The sequence below is a fragment of the Haliotis rufescens genome, unplaced genomic scaffold (assembly GCF_023055435.1).
Source record: "Haliotis rufescens isolate VD_foot unplaced genomic scaffold, xgHalRufe1.0.p SCAF_19, whole genome shotgun sequence".
NCBI classification, from domain to species: domain Eukaryota; kingdom Metazoa; phylum Mollusca; class Gastropoda; order Lepetellida; family Haliotidae; genus Haliotis; species Haliotis rufescens.
Window position 1 is genome coordinate 14361688 of NW_025963879.1, and position 27071 is coordinate 14388758.

The following is a 27071-nucleotide window of genomic DNA, read 5'->3' on the forward strand; positions in this document are numbered from 1 at the left end:
TGTCCTGGGGTAGTCCATGACCAGGACGTGGTATCTACTATATCCTGGGGTCGTAGATCCAGATGAGATAAGATGTACAAGTCTGGGTCCGACTATGCCTGTAGTTATTGGCCTGGGGTTGTGTATAACCCGTGAGTTAATGAACTGGCTGGGGAAAAAACATAACGAGGTGCAACCAAAAACTGCACATGCGTTGCTTGTTCGAAGATGGCATGTCGTGATATGTGTCTTCAGTGGACTGGAAATAGCTGCTTGGTTTGGCGTCTGCTTTGAGAGTCTGATAAACTTATAGATGTAGGGGCCACATTGTTTCCATCTTCCGTATTGAATTCCAAACACGACAATGATGCCACATTATTGGTCCATCTTGCACTTCTCAGACAATGGCTGTCTGTAGCACAATTGACCATATACAGTTGCATCAAAGATTTTCTTGTCCATGCTACCGGAACACGAAAAAAGCCCATATCAGGCAGCCGTTTGCGTAACTCAGCGACTGTAGGGTGGAAACCTAGTTTTATTGTCTCCACAATGGTTGACCTGGCTTATTTCTGGAACTTGTTAAAGTGGAACAGTTATCTAGCCCTAGTGCTGCGTAGACACAAAGGACTTAGAAAATGGCAGGAGTATGGTTGTTGGGCACAAACTAAAATACAAATTCTGTGGAGGTAATCAAGAATCAGCTTCAAAATTGTACAACACATGTCTTCTGCCGGACAAGCAAACGCCCTACCATACTGCCTAAGAATCTGTGAAGAAGTCCTCAGACTCAAATTTACCACATCTCAACAACTCTTGTATCAACAACTCAAGTATTTGCTGGTATACAAACAACAAGTCTGAGATTGTGTGTCAGGGTATTGCCACATTTCCATGTCTAATGAAGGTAAAGCTTGAGGATCACCTGCTACAAACAAGCAGTTTGAGATTGTGGGTCAGAGTAGTGTCAAAGTTCCATGTCTAATGGAGGTCAAGCTGGAGTATTTGCCGGTATACAGACAAGCAGTTTGAGATTGTGTGTTTGGGTAAGATCTTTAAAATTCAACTTGTAGAAGAAATTGAGTGTCCTCTGTTCAAGGGAAGTCAAGCTGACATCTGCTGCAGCCTAAAAGTGACACTCACCTCCATTTTATGCAGTCTCATGTCCCGCAACATCTGGGTCCTTTGTTCCATCATCAGTGTACGCTCATATGTGTATGCTGAGATGTCAATGGTGCTCTGAAACATGCATTCATCACCCAAGTAAGTCCGAGAACATGGGCGGATACAGCTTTTTTGAAAAGGGGGGGTGCACAATTAAGATCTATTTATTGTCTTTGGTGGTAATTTATACAGAAATAAAGATTTTTTTCGAAATAAAAAGGGTGGGTGCGCACCCCCCCTCTGTATCCGCCCATGCAGAATTATCACTGAAAGCTAGGCATCCCCACAGTAATCTCATGGTGACATTCGTTATTTGATGAGCTGATCCTCTTGAAAAATAAACGCTCAAATATTGTTAAATATTTAGCTTAGCTCCTTTTCAGTAACAATAGCAAATAACAATAATTTCCTATTGTTTGTCTGACAAACAAATGTTAACTATCTATAAAATGTTAAATGTTTGCCAATAGTTGAAAGACTGTATCTCTGTTACTCTGTCAATCCTGCTACAAGACTATCCTCTTAAAGAACAATTCTTCATAAACAATTTCATTCCTGAGAATGGGAGACTTCAGTTTCATAGCATGTTGTGCATGGTATCAATGATTATGTCTTCATTCAATATCTAATGTAACTTTAACTCCAAAACTAACAAACTCCTATCTGCGTCATGTGTGACGTGGCCACTCACCATCTCCACAACATTGACCTCAGCCTCAATACGCAGCTGGTAAAGGTACGTCTTCAAGTCCTTCATCATCTCGATCGAGTTGTCTTCCATTTCTACACTCATTAAGGAACAGTTTCATCTCTTGTGGGATGCGGAAAAGTCAAGACCTCACATCACAGGACAATGGAAAGAGATCACAATTTACAGCGAGTGAGTGAATGTTGTTTTAAGCCAGTTAGCAATATTCCAGCTTTAAATGGCCAGGCAAACAAGTGGTTGACATTGTGAGCAATGATCCATTTCTTCAACTAAGACGGTACACAATCAGCTAATTAGTCTCCTCTTATAGCCAGCATCAACTTTAACAAATACTTAGAAAGCTCGTCTCAATGCTTGGATACCTCAGGATCACAGAAACTAATTTTGGCATGTTTTGAGTGACTGACAAATCATTACAGAGATAAGAAATCTTATATCAACACATATTCAAAAGAGATATTCCGGGTCTGGCTGGGCGTGCAGTTGCTCAATACCATCAGGGTCAAACATTCTTCCTTATCAAAGGGAGATAACACTTTCAGGGTGAATCAACAGACCTATTGCCTTATGAAGACTGTAGGACAAAAAACAGACAACAACCATCCAAGATGCGATGAAAGGATACGAGCAACAGTAAAGATCCTCAGTTTGCAGTTCTTCCATGATCGATCCATCCTCAGCAGGAAGGGCAGCAACATCAGCAGTCCACCGTCATGAACAATCCACCAGACGTCAATTGTACCACGCAGTTTCTCGTTGTCAGGGAACATAGTGACACCTTTACACACCAACAGGGCCAACTGCCCAGCTCCCACATTACGCACAGTGTCTGCAATAGGAAAGGAGTTAAACTTTAATTGTCGCATCAGCATTATTTGGCCAAATAGCGTCAAGAACAAGATTATATATACACAGTGAGTCATAAATACAAAGTTATATTTAAAAACAAATTTGTCAAACATATTTGGGCATAACAATATTATTTTTACAGTTTTAAACATGGGCTATACAATAGGAAAGAAACATGGATCCACCATCATGCCCATTAACATGGCCTGTTCCCCTTAAAGTGTTTCCAAAGAGTTATTCTTCCAGAAGATTTTTCAGTCAATGTTTATACACCAACATACAAAAATTAAATCCAGCATCAAATAAAGGCTGGCAAACTCTGCACCCAGAACAGAAGCTGAAGTATATCACTGTATAAACTATCCGAAGTTCTGGACAAGTCTGCCAAATATATCACTACGTTGGGAAACAAAGGATTTTGCAAGGTTAATATTTGTTTCTCAATTAAAAATATAATTTGGTCAAGTAAAACTATGAGCACTGCTACAAACTTTCCTCAGTTGGTAACAGGCATGTTAAGTTGTGTGTCTGTTGTGGTATTTACCCAGGAAGACTTTGTAACTCCTTTCATCAGAGTCGTGTCTCCAACCATATGGCCATCCCACCACAACCGTGTTGTGTTTCAACCCTCCTAGACCAGCGTTCTGTACTCTGTAAAACATGAGGAAATATATGTTAATCATTATGCAGCTATTCTTTTAAATATGCCCGTTTGTGCTTAGACAGAACCCAGTCTAAGAAAATGGCCATGAGAGGGGCACAAGTCACTATTCCGCTTGTCCCCGAATAACACGAGTTGCTTGCGATTGGTCGAAATTGTGAAATCATTACCTTTAACGACCTGTGAAATTTTGCTTCTATAAAACTTCATCTTAATTTAACAAAGGTACAGTTTCAACATTACATATATTTACAGTGTTGTCTCCTACTTACAAATGACACAGTCCCTCCGTGACGGACCTGGCTATCAATACATCGGAGAATCCCTTCACACCGTAATCCTTTATCAGCTTGTCCAGGGTCTGTAATTCCAGGAAAACATACACTCATCTATGAAAACCCTTCAGGGGAATGTATACACTGCCCTCCATCACCCATGACACATGGGGCCAGTATAGAGGTGATGTGTGCCTACTATTAGTCAGTTAATGAAATGAAGCTGTGTATAACTCAGGGAAGTCAAATGAGCCCTACTCATGCAATAACTTTGTCCGAACTCTACCACTGCTTGACACTGTGCAGAGCACAAGGTCAAATGAAAAACATTGATGTTTGTGAGATGGAATCTGAGATCTCATTGGTCTGAGTACTCACTGGTTTTCCTGAGTGAGTGAGTGAGTGAGTGAGTGAGTGAGTGAGTGAGTGAGTGAGTGAGAGAGAGAGAGAGTGAGAGTGAGTATAGTTTTACGCCACTTTTAGCAATATTGCAGCAATATCACGGCGGGAGGCACCAGAATCGGCTTCACATGTAGTCCCGATGTTGGGAATCAAACCCGGGTCCTTGGCGTGACGAGCAAATGTTTTGACCGCTAGGCTACCCCACCGCACCCTCTCGCTGGATGCAGGCATTCCCTGGATTTGTTGGTTTTATAAACGCGACTACACCATAAAGCGACCATATGTACTCATGGGTGATGAAGGAACGTTGTGTATACACTGCAGAGAAGTATTGATTGGCAATCATCATATTTCTACGTGATTGTCAGGGTTATAAAATATAAAGAATTGGTTTTCAGGGTAGGAATGTTTTTGTTAAGGTGTAATTATAGATCAATTAATATTATAATGACCCATAAGTTCTTCTTTTATTACCTATGAGGGCAAACATATTGGGGTTAAAAAAAATCATATGTGCCCTAGGGTCATATCACATCACGAGACAACAGTGTATTGTTTCCCTCATCTGGATGGCATTGTTGATGTCATTCGAATCTTATTGTGACGTGAGGTCGGAATGATGTCACACTAGAAACGACGTCATAGCTGAAGATTGTTGTCATTCGACAAATTGTGGTTCCGCTGCAGTTGCGACTTGCTGTCATTTCTAGAGAAGCACTAAAGTTCTTCTTTTTCGGTAATAAATAGAGCATTATATTCGTGTTCATGTCATACTGTGTTTATGACACTCGTGCCTAAATTCCGGTATTCAGACACTTGTGTCATAAACATAGTATGACATGAACACGAATATAATTCTCTATTTATTACCAAAAAAGATGTCTACGTACCAAGACGAACTTTAGTGCTTCTCTATAAATGACAGCAAGTATTAATCACATCTAACAGGTCACAGCGCCTTTGTTATAATATATACTGCATACTATTCCTAATCGGATTTTCCAACAACCAAAATTAACTGCAGTTGCAATGAAACATAACATAAGGGAGATAACTCTAGGTTAAATGCACTTTTATAGTCTTTCACATGTCTTCATGGTGCAGTTCATATTATGTACCCCTTGTTTTAAACCAAATGTGGATAATAAAGGAAATCTCAACTGAAAGACAACTGTTGTGTAAGGGTCAATACTCACAAGCTTTGCAGCTTGAGCATCAGCAAACTTTTCTGTGAATGTTCCTTCAATCACTGTGTTGACTAAAGTCAGACCTTTGCCTGGAACAGATCAGAGTTAATGAATAGTGTGATAAGGAAGCAGTCTGGAATCAACACTGCATCACAGCTAGACCATGTGACCTTCAGTCAGACCTGGAACAGGTCAGAGTTAATGAATGGGGTGACTAGTCTGGTATCAACACTGCATCACAGCTAGACCATGTGACCTTCAGTCAGACCTGGAACAGGCCAGAGTCAATGAATGGGGTGACTAGTCTGGTATCAACACTGCATCACAGCTAGACCATGTGACCTTCAGTCAGACCTGGATCAAGTGTATCAGCTGCAGGGTGTCGTATAACACCTGTGAGTTGGTCAAAACTTGTGTCCACCCACACAAGGCACCATTTAAATGGATGGGATCAATTTGGCCCCAGAATCATCACAGGGAGGTCTCATTTCAGTTTTGACACCAAACATCTACAGATTCATGTCATTCTCAATGCTTTGTTGATGTTCTGAGGAATAATAATAATAATAATAATAAGTGCATTTATAATGCGCCAGATTCCATTCACCAAGTGGATGCTCATGGTGCTACACTATTATTACCCCGGTCAATGGATCAGTGAGCACACGATTTTCATTCTCAGCTCCCTGGGGAGTATACAACCCAAACTGCCCGTGAGGTGCTAGAAGGTTTACAGCCAAAATACCATCTCATCCTACCGGGTACCCACTCACTGTTGGGTGAACAGAGCCACATTTTGAACAAAGTCACTTGCCTAAGGAGACACCACATGTGGTACATGTGTTTTAGTGTGGGGCAGGACCGAAGTCCTAGAAACTCTCAGGAATCAAGCTGCTGAACGCGGTCACCCATCCAAATACTCTCCTAGACCGACGTTGCTTAACTTCACCTGATTTGTGACCTGTGCACTGTGCACCACCTTATAAGAATGCACTGGTCCCAAAGTTGCATTACTTGACATCGAAGGGCTAGGATCTTCTCTGACATAGTATTCAGACAGCAGTTACTCCACACAGTGCACAGACTCACCTGCCTTCAGCTGACTGGCAAATTTGACAAGCTTTGGGTATTTAGGTTGTAGGTTGTCATCCAGTTTCAGCAACACAAGCAGCTGGGGCCTGAAACACACTCCACATTAGCAACAGGATGGGCTGGAAAACACTGCGGTTCCTATAGTTATAAAATCCAAGGTGACACATGTATTGGAAAGAAATGATCACTTCTATTAATGATAATAATTTCCATTGCCGAAATTTTTGTCTACTTTTCCCATTGCATTGTGACAGCTCATGAGCCTCAGTGGGGAAAGAAAGGACCATGAATGGTGGCACCAGCTGATGCAGTATGCCAGAATTTGTACTTTTGAATGAAATGCTCTGCGTGTGTATTTGTGACATATACAGTGAGTATGGTTTTACGCCGCTTTTAGCAATATTCCAGCAATATCATGGCGGGGGACACCAGAAATGGGCTTCAAATATTGTACCCATGTGGGGATTCGAACACAGGCCTTCGGCATGACGAGCGAACGCTGTATCCACAAGGCTACCCCATTGCCCTGTGACCTGTACACATGTCATATGGAACCTCAGTTAAATAACCCAATTACATGTAACTACAATTTGTGCATCGAACATTGTCCTTATTAGAAGAGTTGGTGTATCTTCCCACACAGCCCTACCTCCAGTTCTTGGTGTGAGGAGGTCCTTCCTGAAGTCGCAGCAGTGAGTAGCGAGCGGCAGACATTGCTAAACCTCGAATACCATCACCCCACTCTTTCTCAGCACTGGAATCAAAACAAAGCTTCTGAACTCGGTGTCTTCACAGCACAAAGAATATCAGTTGAAAGATGATAACTTAACATCTTTTAGTAAATTCTCTGAGGTCAATCATCACAGGTGTACATGATGATCACTCACTAGTTTGTATAAGAAATGAATTTCAATGCAAAGCCCATAAATCTGTTCCACCATACCTCAGTAGAGGTGTGGGATATGGCTACCTTTAACCCTTTATACTTACCCCTTGTGTTCCATGTATATTTAAGGCAGGCAAGAGCGATGGCTGCCATGGTGCATGACACCTTCAACCCTCAGAGTACTTACCCCTTGTATTCGATGTCCTTGTATATACAGCAGGCAAGGGCGATGGCCGACATGGTGAATGACACCTTCAACCCTGAGAGTACTTACCCCTTGTATTCGATGTACTTGTATATACAGCAGGCAAGGGCGATGGCTGACATGGTGAATGACACCTTCAACCCTGAGAGTACTTACCCCTTGTATTCGATGTACTTGTATATACAGCAGGCAAGGGCGATGGCCGTCAAGGCGTAGTACCAACTGGATATGAACATCAGTGTAATGCATAGCGTGAGCCCCACCAACGACAGTGTCCAATGGTAAAAGCGGAACCGAGGTCGCCAGTTTGGTGTCCGTAACAGTGTCAACATTGCACAAGCCATGTTCACAAAGCCATAACACATGAGGAAGAACCTGACAGAAGCAAGCAGAGGTACAAGGGCTGTAATATTCACGTAGTGTACAAGATGTCGCAATGTTTTACATAATTACAAACCACCCCCTAGGATGTTTAAAACAAACATAATCTGGTGTTGTTGTGGTCGTTATGGTTATAAAGCCATCATCATCAATCCTGTAGGTCTTCTAATGCTTTTCACATTTGTAATATAGAAAGAGCATATATACACATTGGTCCCTTCCCCTCATTGTGTAACAGTGTACTCGGTACTTGCAGATTTTTTCAACACCTTTTTCTGAATGAAAACTTGCATACCCTGAAGGGAGGAAGAGCTGACTGTCCCAACTTGTAACACTTGGTCAATTATTCTGCTGAACTAGCCTCTTTAACAATGAATGACTTTCTAGGATTACTGTAACTATTATGTAGTTAGTGATGAAATATTGAAGGAGACTTGTGAAATTATCTCCTTTTCCTGTCACGAGATGAGAGAAACATATTTAACGAGACATGGCATATCCTGTTTATCATATACTTTTTGTGTAGGTGTCTACCAGAAAATTAAATGATTTCATTAAAAATGTAAACCTTGAAATGTGAATTCTCCCTACCTAACATACAGGGTCGGTTCACCACCCCTTGTGTTTGCTTCTTTAAAAAGTAGTTTCATGTTTGCAAAGTCTTACACAATCTTTAAAGTATCCAAAAATATTAAGAGTCACGAAAAATTCTTTATAATGCATTTAGATACGATTATATACAAAATCAACTTTAACAAAAAATATTTTTCAAAACTAGGAGACCGCTGTTGGAAGCGAAAAAATACACACTGGTTAAGTTACAAAAACCTTTGCGAAACGAACAGTCTCGATTTAGGAGTTAAATGAGAAATTAACAGTTTATAAGAAAACATTTTCGAGAGTATAACAAACGGCAAGAAGTGATATTAACTCCATAAATGACCATCTGTCATCATTTTGCCTTGTCAATGTGGAACTAACATAAAAGGACATCAACAGTTTGTGTACGGGCGAGTCACTTACGATAAAGGGAGACAATTTAATGGAAGGTAACTATTGTATGACAACAGTTCCATCAAAGTGTTATGTTAACTGCAGTGAAATATCAAGTGTTACGTTCACTGCGATGAAAATATCACTTTTCTCAACTTCAGAAAACTCAGTCTTTCACACTGAAGTACATAATAAATAGAACATCAGCCTTGTCTGTTTATGCAACACTCAATCTTCCCGAGACAAGTGAGTTAACTGACTATAAAAGTCCAGTTTCCACCCTTGCCGAACTAGGCTGGTATTATGGAGTTACATTTTGGCTGGACTAATGAGTCTATGCATAGTCCTATCAAAATTGCGCACCGAAATCGAAATCCGGTTCGTAAAGTGTCATGCAGATTTCGGTCGACTGCAGCATTTGCAAAACATGTGCACCGCTAACTCGTTGTCAACAGATATTTTCTAAATCTATTCATGTTTTTAAGCAAGGTGCTCACGTGATTTGATGCACTTCGCGATGTAAGACTTGTCTTATCACAATTTAGATCTTGATTATCGATCAGATCGTCTTGACTGGGCGCCACCGTTTTGTTTGAAGCAAATGCAAGTGATACGAGAGGTTGGATCTGATTGGTCAGTAGGAGAGGCATAGAAAGGACATAACACGCAATAGCCACTGGTGGCACTACGATCGAGCCCAGTAATTACAGCCTAGTTCGGCAAGGGTGGAAACTGGACTTTTAAAGTCAGTTAACTCTCTTGCCTTGGGAAGATGGCAACACTCATGAAAACAGCAATTTTCACTTGATGACATACATCTTAGTTGAGAGGAAAATACAAATCTCCACGTATTGTTACTGCTGCTATTACTACTACAGTTGATCTATAACTCACATAGTAATAATGGGAGCCACATAGTCCAGGCTGGCAATGAGGATACCGAACTCAGAGATCAGCATGGTGAGCAGGAGGGCTCGCACTGGCTCTCCACGTTTTGTGGTTTTACTAAATATGGACAGGAATGGGATAACGTTGTCGGTGGCAATGGCTTGAAGCAAGCGGGGAGCACCTGAAAATAGCAGGAAACATGGGTAACAATGGGGTTCATAGCATACTGCTTAGTATATCTCCATGTGATACTGCACGATATATCGCCATGTGATATTTAGGGGTTATAACATAGCAGTTTTCATATCATACCCCATCAACCCAAGGCCACCACATGATGTGGGCTATGATATGAAAACTGCCATATAATATACTTTTTGTCAATTTTAACAACATCAAATTGTATAATGTATCTATTTGTATCTATAATAAATCTATAAGGGATGTAGCTCCAATTTCTTATAACCCGGGTTGATATTGATCCCCCATTCAAAATATATTGATAAGTCGTATCAGCCTGGCAGAGGTGTAATAAGGGTCTGGTTATTACACCCCCTGTGATATGACTTTCTCTATCGACATGCAAAATGCCTCATATAGTAGATAGCTAGGTATAAAATAAAACATGATATATCTCCATGTGATATTGCATGATATATCCCCATGAAACTATATCTCCATGTGATATTCCACAATATATCTCCATGTGATATTGCATGATAGATTCTTTTTGGATAACACATGATATAACTCCATGTGATATTACACCAATATATCTCCATGTGATATTACACCAATATATCTCCATGTGACATTACACCAATATATCTCCATGTGATATTACACCAATATATCTCCATATGATATTGCAGGATAGATTTCTTTGGGATAATATATGATATATCTCCATGTGATATGACACCAATATATCTCCATGTGATATTACACCAATATATCTCCATGTGATATTACACCAATATATCTCCATGTAATATATTACACCAATATATCTCCACGTGATATTGCATGATAAATCTCTTTGGGATGTTGCTTGATAGTCTTAGTCCTAGCCCTAGAGAATAAATAAAAAAAATGAGTCTCAAGTCAAGAATGATCTGGCAAGTCAATACTGCCTCTACTCTGAATTTAAGCTTTGTTCTGGGCTTCATTTGGATTTTTAAATTTTGTTGTTGATATATATTCATAATAAGATAACTTTATTTTTTAGACTAAATATTTGACTACTTGATATATATCTCTATGGCATAATACATCTCCTTGAGATATTTAATTATATCTCAACTGGAACGTATCAAGTTGATTTCTTCAAGCAATCGTCAATCTCAACTTTGTCCATGGTCTACTACCGCAGTATAAGGTGTGTGTTACCTGTGAGAGTCTGCAGCCCCGCCCCGAGTGTGGACAGGAAGGCACCTATCATGATGACCCACTCATTCGGCCAGGCCAGTGTCCCGATCAGCAGACTCCCACCTATACTGACTCCATACCTGCAAACATCACCCACAACATAAGACAACACAGAAGCCACACAAAACTCAAGCATGAAGTGTCTCCTGTCCAGACGTTTAAACTTACCTATTTTCTTATCAAAACTTCATGCTACTCGGCCACACATACAGAAGTATAGAGAATTCTGACCAATATCTCACTTTAATAAGCAAATACATGGCTGAGTGTGTGAGAGAATTTGGTTTGACACCTGAGTGAGAAATATTCCAGGAATATTACATCCCACTGTAAATAATAAAAATTACTTGCACAAACCAGTGGTTGACTGCATAAGGAACATTGAACCCTATCAACGATGACAATCAAGCAGTCAGTAATCACCCGATCCTCATCACCTGGCTGTCACAGCAAGCATGGGACCTTTGTATTTGTATGGGGACATCGTTGCAAATCAAATGACACTTGGTTTGATGTATAGTTGAAACAATAAGAATAGCCAAGGTTGATTTTCATATTTAATTTTCCTCCCTCACTTACTTGTCTCTAAGTAGATGACCTTCAATACAAGCCGCAAAGAACAGCACCGAGCTGATATCTGAACCAGTTGAGGATTGATATTCACGCAAAGGATTTGAAAATATTCACTGTTCATTCTTTAAAGTTTGCAGGTATGGTATATTTGTTTTCAATCAGGTAAAGATTGATTTTCAGGACAGTTTTTATGATATACATGAAATTTAAGAAACAACAATTGGATTAACTAAAATCTGAAAGTTTTTGTCACATGATTCACATCTAGAATATTATGAAATACTGTTTCATGGTCAGACATTCTCATATCAAGGACATTCAAGGACAATCACGATTCAGCAAAAGAATTTGACCAAAACCTCGGGACATGATGGTTAGCTAAAATAGAGACCATATATCGGTATATGGTCACTGGTTAAAAATAACAAAAATCATGTATCACAAACACAGCCATTTCACAGTGTAACACAACTATTGGGCAAAAAAAAAACATATACATTTTCACCAACATGGTTTTATTCCCCGTAAAAACATTAATAATTTAAAATACTAAATCTAATTGTACCTATTGGTGCCAAACTACTTGTCGCATGTCCCAATTGGTCGCCTAATGTAGTCTATGGTCAAACCTTCCTGAATTGGTTCCGTATGGAGGTATATTGTATCAACTTGATAGCTTGTCTTAACTCCATATTGGTGCAGACTTCAAGCAAGATTCAACCAAGTCTGCCCTGCCCTCATACTACCAAAATATATCTCTCCTCCCATGAAATATTTTTATGTGAAGAAATCCAAAAAGCAGTTATCTCTCTGAAGGATACACACGACGGAAGTGGTTAAAATAGCAGCTATGGTTCCTGCTGGAATAGATTTCTGTGCATCTGCAAGGTCGCCCGACCTGTTGGAACCGGCCATGATGCCTGAAAAATATGCAGGGTCAAGGGTGAGCTGTGAGCACCACTAATGATGATAGATGAGAGCTTCAAAGGACATGTGGTCGTGTTGACGATTGATTTTGTTGCTTCATTACCTTTCAAAGATTTTTCACAAGAAATACATTTAAATTGAAAATACATATCGATTTTAGAGGGGGTGTTTTTAAGAACACTGAAATGGTAGTGATTGCTTTGAAGTTAAAGGGAAGAACAAGTTATAAGTGTTAAAAGAATTCCTTGTCCTGTTGTAGGGCCAGCATGTACAGGGAAGTTATACAGTCACACAGGACAGACACCAAAAGCTCGGTAAACCATAACACATTACTTTAAGATAGCTATCATTGTTACTCTTCTCAAAGATCTTTTTATAACAAGATATTGACTGTAACAGTGTGGATACCGACTGAAAGAGTGTAGAGACTGACTGTAACTGTGTGGATACCGACTGTAACAGTGTGGATACCGACTGTAACAGTGTGGATACCGACTGTGTGGATACCGAATGTAACAGTGTGGAAACTGACCTGTAACAGTGTGGATATCTACTGCAACAGTGTGGATACCTACAGCAACAGTATTGATACCTACTGTAACAGTGTGGATACCTACTGCAACAGTGTTGATACCGACTGTAACAGTGTGGATACCGACTGTAACAGTGTGGTTACCAACTGTAACAGTGTGGATACCGACTGTAACAGTGTGGATACCAACTAACAGTGTGGATACTGACCTGTAGCAGTGTGGATACCGACTGTAACTGTGTGGATACCAACTGTAACAGTGTAGATGCTGACTCTTACAGTGTGGATACCTACTGTAACAGTGTGGATACCTACTGCAACAGTGTGGATACCGACTGTTACAGTGTGGATACCGACTCTAACAGTGTGGATACCGACTGTAACAGTGTGGTTACTGACCTGTAACAGTGTGGATACCGACTGTAACAGTGTGGATACCGACTGTAACAGTGTAGATGCTGACTGTAACAGTGTGGATGCCGACTGTAACAGTGTAGATGCTGGCTGTAACAGTGAGGATACCTACTGTAACAGTGTGGATACCGACTGTAACAGTGTGGATGCCAACTGTAACAGTGTGGATACCAACTGTAACAGTGTGGCTACCGACTGTAACAGTGTGGATACTGACTGTCACAGTGTGGATACCGACTGTAACAGTGTGGATACTGACCTGTATTAGTGTGGATACCTACTGTTACAGTGTGGATACCTACTGTGACAGTGTGGATACCTACTGTTACAGTTTGGATACCGACTGTAACAGTGTGGATACCGACTGTAACAGTGTGGCTACCTACTGTAACAGTGTGGATACTGACTGTAACAGTGTGGATACCGACTGTAACAGTGTGGCTACTGACTGTAACAGTGTGGCTACCGACTGTAACAGTGTGGATTCCAACTGTAACAGTGTGGATACCTACTGTAACTGGATGGCTACCGACTAACAGTGTGGCTACCGACTGTAACAGTGTGGATACCGACTGTAACAGTGTGGATACTGACTGTAACAGTGTAGATGCTGACTGTAACAGTGTGGATACTGACTGTAACAGTGTGGATACCTACTGTAACAGTGTGAATACCGACTGTAACAGTGTAGATGCCGACTGTAACAGTGTGGATACCAACTGTAACAGTGTGGCTACTGATCTGTATTAGTGTGGATACCTACTGTTACAGTGTGGATACCTACTGTTACAGTGTAGATACCGACTGTAACAGTGCGGATACCTACTGTAACTGTGTGGATACCGACTGTAACAGTGTCGATACCAACTGTAACAGTGTGGCTACTGACCTGTATTAGTGTGGATACCTACTGTTACAGTGTGGATACCGACTGTAACAGTGTGGCTACCTACTGTAACAGTGTGGATACCAACTGTAACAGTGTGGCTACAGACTGTAACAGTGAGGCTACCCACTGTAACACTGTGGATACCGACTGTAACAGTGTGGATGCTGACCTGTAACAGTGTGGATACCTACTGTTACAGTGTGGATACCGACTGCAACAGTGTGGATACCGACTGTAACAGTGTGGATACCGACTGTTACAGTGTGGATACCAACTGTTACAGTGTGGAAACCAACTGCAACAGTGTGGATACCGACTGTAACAGTGTGGATACTGACCTGTAACAGTGTGGATACCAACTGTTACAGTGTGGATACCGACTGCAACAGAGTGGATACCGACTGTAACAGTGTGGATACTGACCTGTAACAGTGTGGATACCGACTGTTACAGTGTGGATACCGACTGTAACAGTGTGGATACCGACTGTAACAGTGTGGATACCGACTGTAACAGTGTGGATACCGACTGTAACAGTGTGGATACCGACTGTGTGGATACCGACTGTAACAGTGTGGATACTGACCTGTAACAGTGTGGATACCGACTGTAACAGTGTGGATACCGACTGTAACAGTGTGGATAACGACTGTAACAGTGTGGATACCTACTGTTACAGTGTGGATACCGACTGTAACAGTGTGGATACCGAATGTAACAGTGTGGATACCGACTGTAACAGTGTGGATACCTACTGTAACAGTGTGGATACCGACTGTGTGGATACCGACTGTAACAGTGTGGATACCGACTGTAACAGTGTGGATACCTACTGTAACAGTGTGGATACCTACTGTTACAGTGTGGATACCTACTGTAACAGTGTGGATACCTACTGTTACAGTGTGGATACTGACTGTTACAGTGTGGATACTGACCTGTAACAGTGTGGATACCGACTGTAACAGTGTGGATACCGACTGTAACAGTGTGGATACTGACCTGTAACAGTGTGGATACCTACTGTTACAGTGTGGATACTGACTGTAACAGTGTGGATACTGACCTGTAACTGAGGGGAAGTAGATAGCCAGGAGGATCATGAATGATGTTGTTATCTCAGCCAAGATCTCACCCCGAGCCTCATCCCCCTTCTCGTCTGTGCCGATGATGTTTTCTGCCTCTGTGTAGCGGTTGTAAACGTTCTCTGTAACACAAAGTCAATATGAGGATACAGGAGATTTCACTATCAGTCACTTGGTCTTGGGTACTCAGATAATTAAGTCACTTCTGGACTTATGTATCTTTCTGCCCAAAGGCAATCTTATTTCTACTTATCACAATAAAATTACCGACAACTTTGGTGATAAATTACAATGTGCAATGTTGAGTTCACATTTGAATCTTGAGCTTATTGGTGCAGTTCAATTTATCAGTGCATTCATAAACTGTATTACATGTTGTTCAATAGAATCCCTACTTATATAACCTTGTTGGTTTTGTAAACACACTTTACACAGTCTAAACAAATCTTGAGAGCATCTATTTTAAGAAACTTGGAATTTTCTTCTGCTCCCACTGTTGTGAATACCAGATGCAAACTCTTGTATTACCATATTTTCTAGTGTAAATAATGTGCACTTGAGTGCAATGTGCATCCCCAATTCTTGGGTAGAATATAGAAGGAAATTGTATTTTGTATATAAAGTGCAGTCAAAAGCTACATCATATCGCTGCAGGTGAATGAATCAATAAAAATGTCAGTTTTGTGATAAAAGATTAATTACATAAGCCCGGAATTAGCAATCAGCTGTACACACACAGCTCTACAGAAATACAATGAACACTGGTGCTCTTCCATACATTTGCTATTCCCAATGTCTATGCTTTCTGGGGGACTCATTGTCTGTGTGTATAATGAGCACTCCCTCTATACAGTTATATTTTGGGGTAAAGTGTGCATGCTACACAAGAGAAAATATGGTTTTGCATGCCACAGGAATACTACCTCCAAACACTGGGATCAAGTATGAAAAGGGAACTTCACCTTGCAGACATTAAAATGAATGTGGTGCCTGATGCTGCCGGAGGCCAAAAACAGACACAGTACATTTCTTGCATCTTGCCGCCTTACCATAATCATTATTACTTTGTCAACCTCAAGTTGCAATTTCATCTGATGAGTTTATTTTCTGGTGCAGACAAACCATAGAATAAGGCAAGTAAGACTACAAAAATAACTGACACAACTATAGTCCTGACCCCAACACAGCCAAAGTTGCATCCACAAAAACTAAAATGTTTCAATAAAAATAAATTTACCAATAAATTTCCCACTTGCAAGGCCTGGAATACCCTTGAGCTTAAGAACTTCGTTTTTGTTGTAGTACTCGCATGCGTCGCCGGTGTTGTTGTTGACTCCGCAGTAGTGTTGGTAGATGGAGCTGGAAGTGTTTTTCTCACAGAAGAAGGTTCCGTTCATCATGACGGACTCACTCGTCAGCAGTCGATCTCCGAGAACACAAATCCTGTTGGCAGAAGGATGCTGTCAATGATGATGTACACAATTTGTCACACTCAATTTGTGAGTGAGTGAGTGAGTGAGTGAGTGAGTGAGTGAGTGAGTGAGTGCGTTGGGTTTAATGTCCCTCTTAACTGTACTACAGTAATAACATGGTGCGTCAGCTCAAGGCGGGACGGAAGCCTAAGTGTTGTAGGTCTTAGACTTTTACCAGTATAGTGAAACCCATGGTGCTGACAAATCTGTGGACACATAAGGAAGACAAGTCTGGGACTGGAACCCATGATAACATGTTTCTGGCATGTCTGAGGATCGCAATGCTGCACAGTGAATTGTGGCGCCCTGTGTTTGTCGACACCTATGGACCTGCACCCAGTCTGCACACACACTGAAGTCAGTTCCGGACATGCCAGCCCCAGGAGACACTCAAAACATGTCTCTTACATCCGGCCATTCACATGAACAATAATATTGGGTCTTTTGGGATTAGAATTTGTTTCTTTACAGCTACTATTTGTTTTATACATCAAAAATGGTTGCAGCCAAAGTTTCTGTCACATGAACAGAAACATGAAATTAATGGGAACGTAGAAATGGTGTCTTTATTGCCCTATTTGTTGCATTTATCAAGCATTGTGGTATCTAATATTTTGTACCATGAACAGAAGTATCAGCTGCTGATGGATCAGAATTGGTGTCTTAATTGTTGCTAATGTTGTACGTATCTGACACTGTTGTACCTAAACTGTGTTAATGACAAGAAGAGAGATGTATTAGCTAGAAGATAAGAAATAGCATTGTTATTACTGCTATTTGTTACCTTTTTTCTTTCAAAAATGGATGAAAGGTGGAATAATCACAAATAGTCACTCTGCATGTCCTAATATATCATCCCCGGTGTTTCACAAACTGCATAAAGGTAACAGATTGTCTGGTGGCGCTGATGATTGACTCTGAAATGATTGGCTCCACCAAACATGGCATGACCTCCTCCTGACTCAGGGCAGATGACCGACCCATATGTCTCTGTATGTGCCAGTTGGACAGTTCTTTTCATAGGCTTTGTTAACCTGTACTGTATATTCTTGATTAGATGTCTGGCGTGAGTAAATGCATGGTCTGACAGGCTTGTGAAAACAATAAATGACTGCCTTGCATAAACATGTAAATCAATGTGCAGCTCATACAAAGATGGGGGGCCCCATGGGGTTTCTGAGCAGCCTATGCTTGTGGTAAGAGGCGATAAAATGGAACGTGTGTTCAGGTTCTGTGACTTTGTTGATGAATGTCATTGTACCCCAACAGCATAGATTGTTGCTCACAAAATCAATCACTGGATTGTCAGGCCCTGATTTGATTATTTACAGGCTGCCGTCATACAGCTTGAACAGTGTCGAGTGTGGTGTTAAACAAACATACAAACAAGGATATGGTATAAAATCTGTGTGTTGTATTGAGTAAAAGATCGATTCTGACTGTTGTCACTATGTGTTCAGTTTGAGAAATTTTACCCAAAATAATTGCCTGCCTTAAAAGACAGCATAATTGTTGCATGTGAGGTGTTATTGAAAGTTTTGATAACTGTCTAGGCATTTAATCAAGGATTTATGGTGCACTCAGAGCCCGAAATACCCGCCTAATGTCACAGTGGATACTGAATTAGTGTCTGGACTCCACACCATTGAGACAATGCAATCTCCAGACTTCCCTCTGATGGAAGTATTTACCATGCATCAGTGATACAGACAGAGGGTCTTTCCCTACCAGATAACTCATAGGTCATCTAACCTCAGCTGTGAGCAAAGGAATGTCACAGTCAGCAATGTTACAGACGTAGCGCTCCAACTTGAAGTAATCAAGTTGGAAAATACAAAACAAGAGGTTGATAGCATGAACAATAACCAATGCCATCAGGTAACGATTGCACTGTCAACCAAGTCACACAATGAATGAGTTGTGACACTGTCAATCAAGTCACACAATGAATGAGTGATGGCACTGTCAACCAAGTCACACAATGAATGAGTGATGACACTGTCAACCAAGTCACACAATGAATGAGTTGTGACACTGTCAATCAAGTCACACAATGAATGAGTGATGGCACTGTCAACCAAGTCACACAATGAATGAGTAAAGGCACTGTCAATCAAGTCACACAATGAATGAGTGATGACACTGTCAACCAAGTCACACAATGAATGAGTGATGACACTGTCAACCAAGTCACACAATGAATGAGTGATGACACTGTCAACCAAGTCACACAATGAATGAGTGATGACACTGTCAACCAAGTCACACAATGACTGAGTGATGACACTGTCAACCAAGCCACACAATGAATGAGTGATGACACTGTCAACCAAGTCACACAATGAATGAGTTGTGACACTGTCAACCAAGTCACACAATGAATTAGTAAAGGCACTGTCAATCAAGTCACACAATGAATGAGTGATGGCACTGTCAACCAAGCCACACAATGAATGAGTGATGGCACTGTCAACCAAGTCACACAATGAATGAGTTGTGACACTGTCAACCAAGCCACACAATGAATGAGTGATGGCACTGTCAACCAAGTCACACAATGAATGAGTTGTGACACTGTCAACCAAGTCACACAATGAATGAGTTGTGACACTGTCAATCAAGTCACACAATGAATGAGTGATGGCACTGTCAACCAAGTCACACAATGAATGAGTAAAGGCACTGTCAATCAAGTCACACAATGAATGAGTGATGACACTGTCAACCAAGTCACACAATGAATGAGTTGTGACACTGTCAATCAAGTCACACAATGAATGAGTGATGGCACTGTCAACCAAGTCACACAATGAATGAGTAAAGGCGCTGTCAACCAAGTCACACAATGAATTAGTAAAGGCACTGTCAACCAAGTCACACAATGAATGAGTTGTGACACTGTCAACCAAGTCACACAATGAATTAGTAAAGGCACTGTCAATCAAGTCACACAATGAATGAGTGATGGCACTGTCAACCAAGCCACACAATGAATGAGTGATGGCACTGTCAACCAAGTCACACAATGAATGAGTTGTGACACTGTCAACCAAGTCACACAATGAATGAGTGATGACACTGTCAACCAAGTCACACAATGAATGAGTGATTGCGCTGTCAACCAAGTCACACAATGAATGAGTGATGACACTGTCAACCAAGTCACACAATGAATGAGTGATGACACTGTCAACCAAGTCACACAATGAATGAGTGATGACACTGTCAACCAAGTCACACAATGAATGAGTGATGACACTGTCAACCAAGTCACACAATGACTGAGTGATGACACTGTCAACCAAGCCACACAATGAATGAGTGATGACACTGTCAACCAAGTCACTCAATGAATGAGTGATGACACTGTCAACCAAGTCACACAATGAATGAGTGATGACACTGTCAACCAAGTCACACAATCAATGAGTGATGACACTGTCAACCAAGTCACACAATGACTGAGTGATGACACTGTCAACCAAGCCACACAATGAATGAGTGATGACACTGTCAACCAATTCACACGATGAATGAGTGAATGTTATTTTTAGCAATATTCAAGCTATTTTATGGGCAGACAAACCAGTCATTGTTAGCATGCGGTATGATCTGTGCCATCAGGGCTAGGGCTGGGACGGGTAACTCGAGTATTCAGGTCTGGTGGGTCCTGAGTAGGCCCCGGGTACCCATATGACTACCTGGACCCGTGGTTAGTCACGTAACATACTGTTTAATGACATTAACAATAAAACGCAATGGTTACACTACAAGTATAGCTAATATTCGTATTTCTTTCTCACTATGCAGGCATTCGTTCTGAATTTTATATGTTTGAGTAAGGATAAAGCATCTGTCAACTGCATGATCAGATTGTTTTATATGTGTATCTAAATAGTTTTTGCCAGGGCTGGGGTAAAACAATTCCCATTCGGACATTTTGTACCCAACGCGTGAGACCTATAGCGGGTATCGTGGTAGGGCTGGGTAATAGGGTGTCGGGTACCCGGGTGGTCAATGTGGACTCGTCCCAGCCCTAATCAGGGCACCATGGCACACAATCAGCCAGGACCCAGGATCTTCAGAAGCTGGTTCAAACAACAAGCATGCGGTACCGCAGAATACCCATGGGATCACACATCCCAGCCATCGAATCTCAACTTTGGATTCTCCAGAAACAAGCATGGAATACTCAGTGCATATTTCAGGTGTCAGGAAATAGATCTACGATGGAAATAGCGTTTTATTGGTCATTGGTGCTATATTCAACATCATCAGAGTGTTACAGTCAGATCATGGTGGATCACCAAACGTGATCTGTACCATTTTCTATTCAGAGTCCAAAAGTTGTAGCCACACTCAGCAATATCACCCCCTCTACCCACACCATGGACTACAATTGCTCACTTGATCTCAGCGCACATAGCACAAGCAGTTACACAGGAGACATTATGAAATTAATGTGATATCAAAACCAATGAAATTATATTTCATTTTCATTGTTGATCTACAATTTTGGGGAAAATATCTTGAGAAGTGATGCAAGCATTCAGCACTGAGAAAAAGGCAACCTTAATCCTGTAAGATGTTATTATCAAGTAAATGAATAAAGCAAGTCGCAAGACAGTTTGTACTTACTCCACGCTGCTGTCAGGGTTGGAGGCGAAGATGCCGACGTAGATGGAGACAATAGATATGATGACACACGCCAGTGACAGGGCAGCAAACTTGCTGACGAACTTGACGCCAATGAACACTACAAATGCTAAGAGCAGCATGACTGCTGTTCCATATAATCTGTAACTGTGGAATACATTCCCGAAAATGTCCATCTGTGGGGCCATATAAGTCTGAAAGTGAAGTTTATTGTGCCTTAATATTAATGATGGTTTCAGTTAAACAAGATTATAATTATATATAATACAAAAGATATAGTCATGAGGCTCTGTAGGTAACTGGAATATTCAGATTATTGACTATTTTCTGAATGATTTGAATGCCAGTGAACCCTTACTTGTTATAGTCCTTGAGACCATATAAAAGTATAACAATTTAACTGTTGTTCTGCTGGGCTCTCTTCCACTAGCAATCTTAGCGCTACGATGACTGCAGCCTATGTTAAAGTATAGGAGTTACAATCACCGAAGCGCTTAGAATATTTAGTGGAATGGGCCCCAGGTAAAGACTCTGCCAGGACCAAACATTTGATTATCTTAAGTGATACAGCAAGCATTGATGTAATAGAGAGAGACCATCTTTAATAAGTAGTCCTTTTAGTTGGCTTTCAAAACATAGATACAAAATATCCTCATAAGCTGCATAACCTCCAAAACCATGATAGAGTTACTTCCTTAAGGTGAGGTGAAATGGGGTTTAACGTCGCGTCCAAGATTATTGCACTTATATAGCGACGTGCATGTACGTGTGTGTGTTTTGGTGGCTGCTTGTACTAGTCCGGACTAATGCCGATTTATAGTGCTAGCTCACTGAGATACCATGCCGCAGTTTAACATGAATACCCCACTCAGACACAGTATACTGACTCCGAGCCGACCAGTCCTTGTTTTAGCCCCTTAATGCCGAGCGCCAGACAGGGTAACAACAAGTACCATCTTTTAACGTCTTATGGTATGACGCGGCCGGGGATCGAACCCCGGACCTTCCGCTCTCCGGGCGGACACTCTACCACTAGACCACGGAGGCGGTTACATCCTTAAAGGGCAAGTTCACACGGAAATTAACCTATTTTTCTTGTACTTTTTCCACATTAAAAGTGTTAACATAGAAGTGTCATAGACAAAAATATATAAACATCATATTTAATTAACATATTTTTTGCATTAAAACGATTTATATTTTTCACATTTACCAAGTGTTCTATTTCCACAACAAAAACACCATGGCTTATGCCCCTTGCAATATGACGTCATTGGTGCCAATTGATAAACATTATGACGTCATCATGCTTTGTTAGAGCCGCTTCACGTGGTGTAGGTCTAGGTGTATGATTCTAGTGTCTCAGATGCCAGCCAGCATAGTGTTATGCTGAGTCACCACTGCGCCGGAGTGTGTCGTAGACCATGTTGTTTTACCGCAAACTGGTCCTTGATATCTTTTGTGTTGAGAATAGACAGGGACCCAGTTGAATTGGCACCAATTACGTCATAATCTAAGGGGGATAACTCAGGCCTGTTTAGCTCGAAAAACGAAGGCCTCATAACGGCATATCATTTTCACACTATTGTGAGCTTCCTACTTTCACTGTGAAAAAAATGAGTGTATATTTTCAAACACAGATACTAATTAATTCTAAAATTGCGTTTTGTTTAGAAAAAGAAAGAAAGTGATTTTTGCGTGTACACTTCCCCTTTAAGGAGAAGGATGCTTGAACAAATCCATGTCGAGAGAAAAGTGGGGCATTCTATCTGACAACATGTTTCATGAAGTTGATGGTGCTTACCACTAATATCTCCACAGCACCAATGATGTACATGGAAGAAGCTACAGCAGTTCCCAGGTAGAAGAGCACTCCCACAGCGCCACCGAACTCTGGTCCAAGGGCACGGGAAATCATGAAGTAAGATCCCCCGGCAGGGACGACGCCATTTGTGGCAATAGCACTCATTGAAATGGAGGTCAACAGTGTCTGAAAATGGTAACAGATATGGTTAGGCATATTAATACAGCAGGTTTATTATTGCACACCAAAAATGTTTGAATCCTGTTTTTGTCTCTATTAACTATTGAGACTTTCCACTGGTTGGGTATTGAGAAAAGCATTTAAATAGGCATGCATAGCAGTGCTCTGAAATGGTACCAGGGGAGATAACTCACATCTTCATTTCTCCAACATCAGTCTAGCAGACATGGAAGAGAAATAGTATGCAGTTTGATGATGCAATGAAGAAAAAACCATGTTGATTATGTGGCATATTACCATAAAAATCAGGTACTCGAGTCCAGGTCAGGTTTTGTGATACAAAGCCCTTCAATATAGGGCTAATATATAGTGGTAAAGGGCTCAAAACCCAAGGATTAGGGTGCTTTCTGAATGAAAACCAAGCTGGTGGCCAAGGGACACAACTCTGCTTAGCCTTATATCATTGGGCAATCTGAGGTCTCACAGCCATGGAGAAGGAGGGGCCTTTGTAGTGAGTGAGTTGTGTTTTATACTGCTGTCAACAGTATTGGACTTATATCACAGTTGCAGCTTAATGAGGCCGGAAAGCGGAAAGTGATGCATGTTTCAGAAGCTCACTTTGTGAAACCCACAAACATGGGGACGGTGCTTGACAAACCCAAATATCATAAGCAGGGAGAATCGTGGACAATTACCTACCATTATGACTTAACATTTGCTATAGCTTTGTCCAAATAGCTTATATCACTGATTACAGGGAGGTACAAATAGATGTCATAAAGAGTGAGTGAGTTGAGTTTAAAACAGCAACATTTCAGTCACGTCAACTTTATGTTTTGTTTGTTTGTTGTTTAACACCGCACTCAGCAATATTCCAGCTATATGACTGCGGTCTGTAAATAATCGAGTCTGGGCCAGACAATCCAGTGATTGACATCATGAGCATCGATCCACGCGATTGGGATACGATGACATGCATCAACCAAGTCAGCGAGTCTGACCACCCGATCTGTTAGTCGCCTCTTATGACAAGCATAGTTGCCTTTTACGGTCAGCATGGGTTGCTGAAGACCTATTCTACTCCGGATCTTCACGGGTCCAACTTTATCTGGGCGAAAGCGTGAAGTCATGCAGGTTTTTGATTTTAACAATGTGGTGAATGCCACAGGCACAGGTCGGTGCTGACAAACCTAGACACATAATCAAGGTGAATCTTGGCCCAAACCCATGATCACAGGTCTGTGGCCCGACTAAGGGATGCAACTCTTCCAGCAAATTGTAGTGCCCTGCATGACTCGCCACCTGTGCCCCCCAGTTGTGGTTAAGGGGTTCCATAGGTTCAATGCAAAGATGAAAGAATACATTACAAGCTACCACAGAAGGCTGAAAATACCTTGTCTCGGCTTTTCAGGAACCACCTGCATCAGGAAAATTCCAAGCTGGCCTGCATTTAATTGCTGTATTTTGACAACAAATAAAAAATCTGACAGCTGGCAGTTCACTCTTTTCACACAAAAAGGCAATCTGACTGCATCTTTTTTCCGAAAGTAATTACATTTACATCACTCTTCCAGATTTCCAGTCTAATGTGCAATTTCAAGCCATTCCATAACCATGAAACAAGCTTGAATGTTGGTGATCACGGGAATGCAGTCATCACTTATTTAATTTTGTCATCACGTCTGGTGGACATAGGTGGACTCACCGTCAGACAACTGATGAGGACGACGAAGAAGGACTCCATGGCGCCCGCCATTCCCACAATCCAGGTCATCCGCACAAACAACAGGATGCCGAAGATGTTTTGAATACATGGTAGATACACCCCGAGTACAGTTCCTAGGTTGGCTTTCTGAAACAAGATATTGTACCTGTATGAACAAGTTGTTTCTTTGCTACACTGCTGTTATTATCCCTAAACATCACCAGTCTGAAGAATTTAATAAATGTTAGAAAACAAATATAAACATGAATAAACACCATACCTTCTTCAAAAAGATTAATATAAAACAAAAAATGAAATGGTTCAAAAGTTAAAGATTACCAAATAGAATTATGAAAATAATGGCAGAAAAAATATTGTTATTATTTTTATTACAGGACATATATCTAAGAGGCATTATTTTAGTAGTGTGTTTAAGACTATCAAATATTACATCGTTTTTATATGAACCTCTCCACTCTCAAGGGAAGCGTGAGATGATATACAAGATGGACAGGAAGCAGATTTCACAATCTAAAAGCTGGGTAATGGTACAATCCTTGGATAGATGAACACACTTAGCAAAAATAATGTATCTGAAAGATTGTTTAAATTGATATTAACTTTATGTAGTACAAGTTACTACAACCCTTTGATGAATGAACACACAACAGAAACAGCAAATTTGGGAGTTATGTACATGAATGATTGATAATAAAATACTGAGATTAATAGATAAGCAACTTATGCCATATATAGCACATTGGTAATCTATGTGTAGCGAGTGGGTAAGCAGCTGTCATGTCCTTTCATACTAAATTATAATATCCTTTAAAACATAATTCTGGGGATTATCCAGATAGGCTAAGAGGCTGAGATTCATCCCACATCTGCAGAAAATGTCAGTAGAAATTCCCTGAAAGAATTTCCCAATTCATGTTAAAATAGTTGGAACTAATGTTATGTCTTTATAGAGGTGACTTGAGTACCACTGATTACAGGACCAATACAGAGGAAGAGGTTTTGATGCGTAGACTTACTGGACACAATGTTAAAATACAATGCTAAAATATCTCTGAAGTTCTGAACTTAATATAAGAACCTTAAATCAATGTAAACAAAATGAGGAGTTCTCCCCTCAATTTGCCTGCCAAGGGCACTTGATTTATAATCCTACATATATCCCTGTCATTATCTGGTTATATTACTTAATATTGAATTATCTGGTGCTATTATTTAATACTTGGTTATCTGGTGCTATTATTGAATACTTATTTAGCTAACTGGAAATTGGAAAATGTTTGCTAAAGTATGACTCTGCTATAGGCTTATTCCCCTCTGCCTCTCCCAAAGTGGATACTGCTTTCTTGACAACTGTGTTTATCATTTAACAAATATATACACATCTTCATCAATTTTCAAATAGCTCAAAAGGCATTTAAGTTTTATGTCAATAGACATCCAAACATTAAACATTTCATGAAGAATCTGACAGAGAAAGCTGAACAAATAAGGTGCTTCAACATGTCAAGTTTCTGCCAAATTCAATTTTCAGGAGAAAAACATATCATCTATTTCTGGCGCCACTATGCAGTGCTGAAGCTGGCTGCTTCCACAAATGGTAAAAATTTTGGTACCTAGAACATATCTTAAGGTCAGTTGGCTTAAAAGATTTTTTTGGTACTTTCTTCGCAGGCCTGCTTACTGCTATTAGTGCTACTGAATCTTCAATGGTTTC

General features: G+C 40.7%; 1 protein-coding gene across 6 annotated transcripts in view; it reads right to left on the minus strand.

The window, feature by feature from the left end:
• LOC124148276 (solute carrier family 12 member 4-like) overlaps positions 1-27071 on the minus strand; it is a 179986-nt gene that overhangs the window by 15057 nt on the left and 137858 nt on the right. For all 6 annotated transcript variants that reach the window (XM_046519289.2, XM_046519288.2, XM_046519287.2 and 3 more), the window contains 18 exons: positions 25337-25483; positions 23452-23637; positions 21630-21841; positions 16757-16962; positions 15501-15641; positions 12494-12592; positions 11679-11736; positions 11061-11179; positions 9678-9852; positions 7566-7784; positions 6968-7072; positions 6316-6404; positions 5236-5315; positions 3635-3723; positions 3246-3352; positions 2478-2681; positions 1835-1926; positions 1123-1218 (listed from right to left, as the gene is read on the minus strand). In XM_046519289.2, coding sequence (XP_046375245.1) covers positions 1123-1218; positions 1835-1926; positions 2478-2681; positions 3246-3352; positions 3635-3723; positions 5236-5315; positions 6316-6404; positions 6968-7072; positions 7566-7784; positions 9678-9852; positions 11061-11179; positions 11679-11736; positions 12494-12592; positions 15501-15641; positions 16757-16962; positions 21630-21841; positions 23452-23637; positions 25337-25483 — 2424 coding nt within the window. The remainder of the gene's footprint in view (positions 1-1122; positions 1219-1834; positions 1927-2477; positions 2682-3245; positions 3353-3634; positions 3724-5235; positions 5316-6315; positions 6405-6967; positions 7073-7565; positions 7785-9677; positions 9853-11060; positions 11180-11678; positions 11737-12493; positions 12593-15500; positions 15642-16756; positions 16963-21629; positions 21842-23451; positions 23638-25336; positions 25484-27071) is intronic.